The sequence below is a fragment of the Leucoraja erinacea genome, chromosome 27 (genome assembly GCF_028641065.1).
Source record: "Leucoraja erinacea ecotype New England chromosome 27, Leri_hhj_1, whole genome shotgun sequence".
NCBI lineage: Eukaryota > Metazoa > Chordata > Chondrichthyes > Rajiformes > Rajidae > Leucoraja > Leucoraja erinaceus.
The window spans coordinates 17,081,830-17,092,461 of record NC_073403.1 but is presented as its reverse complement, the minus strand read 5'-3'; the positions used below and the strand labels follow the sequence as shown (position 1 = coordinate 17,092,461).

Genomic DNA, 10,632 nt, shown 5'->3' with positions numbered 1-10,632 from the left:
CTCGAGAGTTTGCAAGCCGAGATGGTGATTGCCGGAGTGGGAAAGAAGGCTTGGGTTTCGTGAATAAATGTCCAGTGGGTGTGTGTGTGTTTTTTTACATTTTCATGATCAAACTTGATTCAGAAGAAAAAATATATATATATATACAAAACAAAAACTGTGCGGGGAACTCTTCATACATTCTCAATGTCTATAGATTGCATATATATAAGTACATTCAACAGTGTCTATCTTTAAAGAAAATACCCTAGCCACTGATGGGTCTCCACCGGACTCTGCCCCTCAATGTCCACTGTGTGCATGTGTGTGTGTGTGTGTGTGTGTGTGTATTTTAATTCTTGAACAACCAGGACATTGCTGTCTGATTTTCAAGAGTCTGTGATATCTCCCTGGTCTGAAAAAGCCATTAAGGTCGGCGCATATAAAATTTCTGCGCGTACAGTAATGCGGGTGATTAATCGCAACAATTCTTTGCTTGGTTGGAGTAATCCAACATGTGGTGACCGACCCCGCCCCTCTCACATTACACACTATAAGCTTGTCACTTTTCCCACCAAGTAGCTCAGAGGCAGGCAGCTTCATTGACTTGCAGGCATGTGAGCATCTATTTATCTATTTATTTGTTTTCTGGTGGTGGTAGTGGAAGGGGGGGCGGGGAGAGAAAAATAAATTAAAAAAAAGTTTTGAAAGGATCTGATCGTTGCAAATTTGCGAGTGGAACGTGGAAAAGTGTACAAGGGCGGTGCATTTTGCAAAAGAGGTCCAGGATTGAGGACTTTGTGTGAGTGCATTGAGCAGTCCCTCCATGGAGCAGAGTGCAGGCAGCTGTATGCGCAATTCGCATTCCGGGGCGGCCGTCTGGAGCTGCATGAGGAATCCACACACCGGGGCGGGGGTCCCCGGCCTCCACCATTACCCGTCTCCTTTCTCGTTGTACAAGAAATCCGAGGTGGCCGACTTCACCGCGTACCCCGACTTCCCCGCTCCCTGCCTGGTGTCGGCGGCGGCGCACGGTTTCCCCGGGGATGAGAGGGTTTACGTGGAGCATCACCCGGGCCGCTACCCCCGCCCCGACTGGGGGAGACAAACCTCCTGCCTGTCCGCCGGCTTCGAGACGGGCGCTTCGCAGCCGGCGCTGTGCGCTGCCACTGGGGATTACAGCAGCAGCAGCCAGCGGGGCATCGTACCATCGCAGGTAGACAAGAAACCCAGCAAAAGGAAACGCGATGTCCTAGGTGAGTGCAACACACACACACACACAAAACACCCGCCACCTACTGAAATAAAACACCAAAAGTTCAAGTCAAGAGTGTTTCATTGTCATATGTCCCAGATAGAACCATGCAATTCTTGAAAGAGGCACAAACTCAGTGGGACAGGCAGCATCACTGGGTTACCTTTCGGGGTCGAGTCCCTTCTTCAGCCTGCTTACTTCTTACTTCCAGTCACATCTATTCCAAATGCAACCTATTAAAGTATCTGAGCATAGAAGAGTCTGAAGAAGTGTCTCGGTCCGAAACCTCACATATTCCGTTTCTCCAGAAATGCTGCCTGACCTGCTGAGTTACTCCAGCTTTTTGAGCCCATCTTCGGTTTAACCCAGCATCTGCAGTTCCATCCTATATGTTAAAGTATCGTCTATCTCTCTCAGTTGGTTTGTTGCATAAATACCCCGTTTACAAACAACCCAAATGCCCAATTGTATTTATTTTAAGGTTGCATTTGTTGCTAAATTGTAAATCGGTGTGTTGATTAAAAACTAAATTGTAAATGTTAAGGTAGATTAAATAGTTAAATTGCAATTGTGTCTGTTGCTAAAAAAAACCGATTTTAAATGCTAAATTGTAATGCCATTTGTTACTGGAAAAAAAAAACGAGAATTGTAATTGCTAAATTGCATTTTGTTGCCAAAAAGCGAAATGTAAATGTATTTTAAGGTTGCATTTGTTGCAATCTCACAGCAACGGAAAGAACCAAAGCCTCACAAATTACCTACCCCATTAAAGTTATCTCATTGTCACTTTCCTTTTGCTAATAAGTACATTCAAAATGAAGCAACGAAAAACACACTGTGGTGCAAGGATGGAGAATTCTTTAAAAAAGTCCCCGTCTCCTCGTCTGCACATTCTCACACCAAACGAAACTTCAGCAGGCGGAACGCTCAGGTCGCAGGTGAATTTGCTAAATCTGTTCCAGATTATTAAACACAAATAATTTCAGTCATATGCTCAATACTTATTACAGGACATCGAATAACATTTACACGTTTTGTCAATTAAAAAATCATAATCAGAAGATTAAATTGCACTGAAAAGTTGTGGCCAAAGTTTCTTCCCGTTGGAACAGCGATTGTTCAACTCCGTATAAATTGAACTGACCACGTATTGATTGGACACAAAATGCTGGAGTAACTCGGTGGGTCAGGCAGCATCTCCAGCATTTTGTGTCCTTCTCCGGCATAAACCAGCATCTGCAGTTCCTTCCTGCACATGTATAGATTGGACCTGTGCTTCGCGAACGAAAACTGTTTCATTCGATAGCTTGAGAGAATGAAACTGGAGTCATATAACGGGGGTACACAAAATTGCTGGAGAAACTCAGCGGGTGCAGCAGCATCTATGACGGGGGTCCGAGTTGCCCATAAAACGCAACGGGAACGTAGTGAGTTTGTATCAGAACGAATCATACCTTATCAATGGTCATACCATGGACCCTCACTTACTTTTCGGACACTTCTACATACAGGATGCATGTTACACCGCAACTATCTTTCTCAGCCCTCGGAATGATATGGAAATATCCTGTGTAGGAGCGTTCTGATATTTTGAAATGCTTAAAATAATTAATATAACGAACCTCATCCCGGACTGCAATATAATTATACGCATGGTAATTTTTTAACTCAACTGATATGTTTTTTTTTAGTGAGAGAGTTACTACCAGGGGGTTAAATACATGAAGGGTTGCTTCCGTTTATTAGCATCAACGATTGTTTGATTGCAACATAGGAATCTCTGCCGTATGGACACAATTCGATATTAATTGCATTATTAATAAAATAAAGCGTGTGTCTTATATTGAGCGCAATTCACATCGGTATACAAATTATTCCCAAACCTTTAATAGAATGTGCATATGTTTTGGATTTTCAAAGTTTAATTCATGCTTTAAGAGTCACAGATGCTATTTGTTGCGGCAATTAAGCTTAAAATTAACTTCAAATTGAAACAGGATGGCTATATTAGTGGATCATTTATGAAATCTGATACTTTGGAAGTGAATTTTAGAAGCACGATATTAATAATTTGTTCACTTTACAACAATGGCAATCCAAATCTCAGCGGTAACCTCCAATTTTATTACTACAGGTGTGTAATGTGCAGGCTATTATTAATAACAGCACAGGCTTGGAATAAAGAAAGCAGATCAGTATAGCTCCAGGGCAAATCTTAGCCTGATGAAGCAGTTCCTACTTATTTCATTTTACTTTTCAAATAAATGATTGATTATGTATTGTATTAGGAAGAAAGATACATGTGCAAAAACACACAACAAATAAAAGACACATGTGTATTCAGTTTGTCAATGACATGAAACATGACATTACAATTTGACATTAGGGGGGCCTCATCAGCTATGGTAATTACAGCTTAAAGTATAAATGCCAAACAGCAGCACCAACAGAACACATTTCTAGTACAGTATCTCAGAATACACTGAGCACATTTCAAGCCCAGTACCACCGACTCTTTACATCAAAACATAACTTTAAAGAAATATAAATGACCGTTACCTAAAATAAGCTCTGGAAAACATGATTCCTGAAGAATATACTGATTTCTAAGAGAGGTTTTGCAAAATCCACATAAGAACTATTTTCATGTTTTATGTTCCATCATTTCTTGATGCATACAATCTTTTTTAGAACCTGAAATTAGTTTGTTTCTTTTGTTATTTTAAATGGTTCTAGAACCAGGAACTTGTATCGTTCTGTATCCTTCTGTTAGCGGTTTCAATGATTTTGCAGTATTTTACCCTATGAACATCCCGAGCTTAAATGATAATGATAAGTTATATGGACATACATATAAGAGTCCATGAATAAGAAATATATTTAAAATATTTATTTTCATGACAGTGAAATATGGTATGGCATGGTACTTCATTTTTCACATGTACCAAGGTACAGTGATATAAGTGGTCATTGTATTTCTGTGAACATTTTAGAGTGATTAGGGTACAATGTTGCTCATATCTCTTATCACTCGTAGTTTACTTTTAAATGTGGGAGCCAACATGAGCTGGGCATAAAAATGCTTTACTTGTATCTGTACAATCTTTAACTTTTATACCATTTACCTACCCAGCTTTCTACATTATTTTTCTTCTTTTCTTTATCTCTTGTTTATCTTTGTTTCGCTCCTGTTTAAAGTGTAGCTCTTCCTCAGTCTGAACCTTGGGTACAGTAGCACAGCAGTTAAGTTCCAGAAGGGGGGGGCACACAATAGAATTCCCAAATACTATGAATGCGCAAACTCAATAATTACATAGACCTGAAATTAAAGTAGTGGTGAGCATTTCATTCTTAAAAGCCCAAGTGGTTTACTTATACCTGCCTTCACGGGAGAAAATCTGTCATTCTTACCCAGTTTGGACTAAGTGCGAATTAAATCATTAAATCCGGACCTTTGCTAATGACATAGCACATCGCATGAATGAATGAACAAAATTAAATGATTCAACTTTCCATTTGTTCATTGCTTTCATTCACTCTGTTATCCTTTGTTCTACTTCTCAATTTAGTCTAGTATAGACATTGTTTTAAGCTCCCTATGCCTGATAGAATCAGCCCAGCGCAGATTCATGTTATCATTACTTCAAGTTATTACATTTTCTTAAATGTAATCATGAGAGATTTGCTGCAACATCATAGGCATTTTCCCAGCCAAGTAGTTGCAGAAATTCATACCAACTCAAATGGCTTTTTGTGGGTCAGGCAGCATCTGTGAAGGGAATAGACAATTTTTTTTTTTTAAAGATTCAAGATGGAAACTGTCCCTTCAGCCCACCGAGTCCACGTCGACCTTTGATCACCTGTTCACACTGGTACTATGATATCCCACGTTCACATCCACTTCCTGCACACTAGAGGCAATTTACATTTACGCACATCTCTGGGATAAAGTAGCTCTACAGTAAATACAGGCAAAAAGGGAAATTTGGTATAAATAGGGAATAGTGGAATTTCATCCAGTTATTGAGCAAACTTCCCGTCCTACTCTTCTTTGCACTGGGTGACTTGTTAGGAAAAGTCATAAAAATAAAAATTTGCGATGATTGTTATTTCATTATGTGTTGAATCACGGGAAGCAACTATTGCCTTTCTCACTGGACATGGAATTTTAGAACATGGATCTTCTGAAAGGGCGCCTCCTTCAAATAAAATGTCCCTCTGAACAAACTGGATGTCTTTAGGTCCATCCCAATGTTATCTCTCAGCTAAGTTGATTATATATAATAGCACGTTTATATATGGAACAGCTTCTGAATTTGGAGACACAAGAGACCACAGATGCTGGAATCTTGAATAAAAATCATAGTGCTGGAGGAACTCAGTGTGTCAGGCAGCATCTGTGGAGGGAATGAACAGACCACGTTTCAAGTTAGAAGTCTCCTTCAGGCTGAAAATGGGTCCTGACCCGAAATGTCTTCTGACTTCCTTGAGCAGTTTCGATTTATAACTCCTGAATTTGTCTGTTTCTGAATATTGGTTATATAGTAAGCTTTTAAAAATCATATGAAATAAGCTCGACATATATTTGGCTGCATATTATTAATGTCATATATACTGTGTGCATAATATTGTGTATAATAGAAACCTTGTAAAAAATACTGATTGTAAGCAAAATAAAGTGAATTGTTATAACTATATTGTATTTCCAAACCTTCAGATGTATGACATTATATTTCTGACAATCATTACATCTATTGATTGGATTACACTTGAGCAAATGACTTGAAGTAATCAATGTGATGTGTTTATTAACAACAAAAGAGCCTTCATTTAAAATAAAATAGCAACATCTGGATAAAATCAATTGGACCCAATCCAAACTTTGTTTAGATTAGTCTTTAGTGGGAAGATCTGAAAGCTGATGGGGTCCTTATATTTTGTGTGTTTTAAAGATAGTTGTCAGTATTACTTCATATGCTTCTTCTATCTACTCATTACAATCATAAGCCACTGATGCACACGAGGACTGACGTACACGAGGAGTTCAAATGCTTTGTTCAAATGACAATCTGAAGGTGCACTAAAAAGGACATCAAAACATTTGATACAATTCTAGGCTGAAAGCATCAAATTTGGAAAAATATGCATAACTGCACCTTGCACACTCCAAGCAAAGTATGGTTGTATTAGTGTTTCTATCTGTAGAGTTAGTTATATAATGGTAGTAGTTCTAGTCTTTTGTTGACACTGGTTTTCAAACACATTCAATAGTTGTTGCAGCATCAAAAGCAAAGAATAATCAGGATGTCAGTTGGATTGTCTTAGCAGTGTCGTTGTTAATTTAAAAAAATATGCAAAACACTTTCACTGTATTCATTATAAACTTCACAAGTGTAATATATGATGCTTATATACCCATGTAAGAAACTTACTGTGTGTTAGATTTGTAACTTTGATCCTGCAAAATATATCTTGCCTACGTGGCTTTGCATTCAATAAAAACCTCTGCCTGGACACAATATGGAAATATTATGTATCCCAAATTCACAGGGCACACCAGTCACAACATACAAACATCCCTGATTGTAATCTCACTTTAACATCCAATTTAAACATTGTATCTGGACGTTAATGGGCATTTTAACAAAATAACATCCCCAATATAACACAATTCTGCTTGAACATGAGACTTATAGAAATCTCCCTGAACTTTCCTTTTAATACTTCCATATCTCAGTCTGAAGAAGGGTCACGACCCGAAACGACACCTATTTTTGTCCAGAGATGCTGCCTGACCTGCTGAGTACTCCAGCATTTTGTATCTATTGTGAAGACATCTTAGGGATTTCATAGCATGAAATCTTAAAGATGACTTTTTTATACATTTGTGCTGACAATGACATACGTAGAAATCCGACGGGGTAGATTGTACTAAATCACAATCTGCTTTGTTTATGGATAAATTATTGTGAGTCTTTCCTGGCTGTGTGCAACTGAGAAACTCTCTGTGCCAACATTATAGAGGAGATGCTAATTGTACAGAGGAAATGCTATTGTTGCAGACTAGCCTTTCAATATATCAATGCACTGTCTCCTTTGCTTCCTCAATTACAGTTTCTAGAATAAAAACATGACATTTTTCCATAAAGGTGAGAACCCAAGGTGCTATAAAACGATTTTCCGGCTATAATTTTTGTACTCAGTGTCTGCGCTGCTAGACTGAATTACAGATTTTACAGCACAGAAACAGATCCTCTGGCACAACTGGTCTTTTCTGCTTGGTTACACCATAGGCAGGCTAGTTAGATGTTAATAAGCAAAGTGAACACAAAACTAAAACTCATAACGGGCTAAAATTTCAAATTGCTGAATCTAATGTACAGTTTGCTAAAATTTTGTAAATGAGTGAGATCGTTTCTTTAGTTTGGAGATACAACAAGGAAATGGGCTCTTCAACTCTTCAACCCACTACACCCACACCGACCATCGATCGTCCGTTCACACTGGTTCTATGTTATCCCACTTTTGTATCCACTCCCTACAAATTGGGGGCAATTTTACAGAGGCGATTTAAACTACAGACACACACGTCTTTGAGTTGTGGGAGGAAACCGGTTAACACAGAGGAAACCCATGGAGTTATAGGGGGAAGCTTGCAAACTCCACACAGTCAGAACCCGGGGCTTAAATGTGATTTAACTGGATGATTAAAATTACGAAGAAATATGGCAAAATATGGTAACATTTATTTTGATTATTCCCAAGATCCAAGGTGTCTAGGTTAAACAATAAACTCCATTGCAAGCTGCCTTTGAGAATAATTTGTTGGACATATCTTTGAGAAAATACCCCATTGTATTGTGGCCAAACATTTTATTATGGGTCTGGAAATAGATAGATGATTTTTCGGGTCAGATTGAAGAAGGGCGTGGTCCCAAAACATAGTCCATTCTCTCCACAGATGCTGTAAGACCCCGCTAAGTTTCTCCAGATGTTTGTTTATTTTACTGCTCAATTTTTAATTTTGGAAGTAGAGATCGTATTAACATTTAAAAATAGATTAGGTCTATTAAATAGATATTTAAACCAGAAGGGACTCAATTAAAAAAGAAAGTGGCAGACAGTGTGCGTAGCCTGTTTCAGAATTGTAAACATTTATGTCAGCCGACTTCAGCAAGTACTTCCAGTTTGAAGATCTGAATAGAAACAGAAAATGTTTGAGATACTCGTTGAGCCAGGAGCCGTCTGTGGAGAGAGAGAGAGAGAGAGAGAGAGAGAGACAGAGAGAGTAGATGAAGCTAACTCTGCTGAGTTTCTTCTGTTTCTCTCTCTCCACATGCTCCTGATTTGTGCATTCTAGCATTTTTTTTTAAATCACTTTTTCCAGTATTTGCAGTTTTTTTACCATTTATTCATGAGTATTATTCCTTTGTGATAATGATGATTTCACCTATGTTAATGAAAAAGAACATAGGATTTTTGTATAGCAGAGTGACACAGCAGTAGAGTTGCTGCCTGACAGTGCCAGACACCCAGGTCTGATCCAGACTACGGGTGCTGTCTGTAGGGAGTTTACACATTCTCCCAGTGATTGCACATACATGTATAACATCCCCCCCCCCCCCCCCCCCCCCCCCCCCCCCACCCCCCCCCCCCCCCCCCCCCCCCCCCCCCCCCCCCCCCCCCGCCCGCTGGCTTTACATTTCATTCCTCTTCTCTCTTTATCTTTTGTCTTTACCCTTTGTCTTCTGTTTACCTCTTTGACTATGTAGAAGACCACCTTCAACCTCTTTCGACTATGTCGAAGACTAGCTTCGACTAGCTTCGGGAAAATTGGACACCGAGTAGTGGAGAGTGAAGACGATCTCCTTCGATCTCCTTCGATCTCCTTCGACCTGCCTTCGACTATATTGAAGACTATATACGACTACCTTCGACTACCCTCGATTACCTACGAATAACATGTCGATCTACTACAACCCACTTCAACTAAACCTACGAGTAAAAAATATATATACATTTTTTCCATGGCAATCTTTTTTACTTGCGAGCAATTTTTCAGCATGTTGAAAAATACGCCGTGACCTAGCGGAGGCCTCGAGTACGCGGGGACTACTCTCGAGCATGAAGGAGAGTTAAGGGCCTGTTTCACTTTCCCGAGTTACTCACGATTCTCCAGAGTTTTCCCCTTGATTCAAACTCGGAGATGCCAGCCGTAGGTACTCGGGGCTATTTTTTTTACTCGTGGACATTTTTCAACATGCTGAAAAAACGTCCCGACTTACCTGATGCCCCGAGTACCTACGGCTGGCATTACGAGCCACTACGAAATAGCTACGGACTCCTACGGATTTGCTACAGACATTCCCCGAGTTTGAATCAAGGGGAAAACCCAGGAGAATTTGTGAGTAACTCGGGAAAGTGGGACAGGGGGCTTTACAAAGACCTCATATGACCTCGTGTCGACCACGCTGTGAGTATGAGTCGAGGGCAAACTCTTCTAAACTCGCGAATTAGGTCGCCGCAGTGGGACAGGCCCTTAACTCAGCGGATCAGGCAGCATCTCTGGAGAAAAGGAATAGGTGACATTTCGGGTCGAAACCCTTCTTCAGAGTCTATTCCTATTCCTTTACTCCAGAAATGCTGCCCGATCCGCTGAGTTACTCCGGGATTTTGTATCTATCTTCAGTGTAAAGGGCGGCACGGTGGCGCAACGGTAGAGTTTCTGCTTTGCAGCGTCTGCAGCGCCAGAGACCCGGGTTTGTTCCTGACTACAGGTGCTCTCTGTACAGAGTTCATACGTTCTCCCCATGGCCTCGTGGGATTTTCTCCGAGATCTTTGATTTCCTCCCACACTCAAAGACGTACAAGTTTGAAGGTTAATTGCTTTGGTATAAGTCTAAATTGTCCCTAGTGTGTGTAGGATAGTGTTAATGTGCGGGGATTGCTGGTCGGTGCGGACTTGGTGGGCCGAAGGGCCTGTTTCTGCACTGTATCTCTAAACAAAATTAAAGCAGCATCTGTAGTTCCTTCTTATCACTTCCCAGGATTAGCCCCACCCCCACCTCTCTTTTCCAGCTTTCTTCTCCTATTCCATCAGCCTGAAGAAGGGTCCAGTCCCAAAACAACGCCCGTCCATTCCCTCCACAGATGCAGCCTCACCCCTTGAGTTCCTCCAGCAATTTGTGTTTTACTCGAGATGACAGTATCTGCAGTCTCTCATGCCTCCAATGTATAATTTTTGACAGTTCTCATATTCCAATCTTCAGACGATCTTGTGTTTTCTGGACAGACCTCAAACTTTTAATTTTATGATGAAAGTGGGCACTGATTCCAACCCAGAGATTGTGTTAAGACACTTTTGCTTGTCACTTCTTCATTTTTTACAGTGTGAATAA

At 40.3% G+C, this 10,632-nt stretch overlaps 1 protein-coding gene across 1 annotated transcript in view; it reads left to right on the top strand.

The window, feature by feature from the left end:
• The first annotated feature begins 624 nt into the window (after positions 1-624).
• Positions 625-10,632, top strand: part of meox1 (mesenchyme homeobox 1) — a 31,805-nt gene continuing 21,797 nt past the window's right edge. The window contains exon 1 of the mRNA XM_055657193.1: positions 625-1,235. Within this exon, the coding sequence (XP_055513168.1) occupies positions 806-1,235 (430 nt within the window). The 5' untranslated portion in view covers positions 625-805. The remainder of the gene's footprint in view (positions 1,236-10,632) is intronic.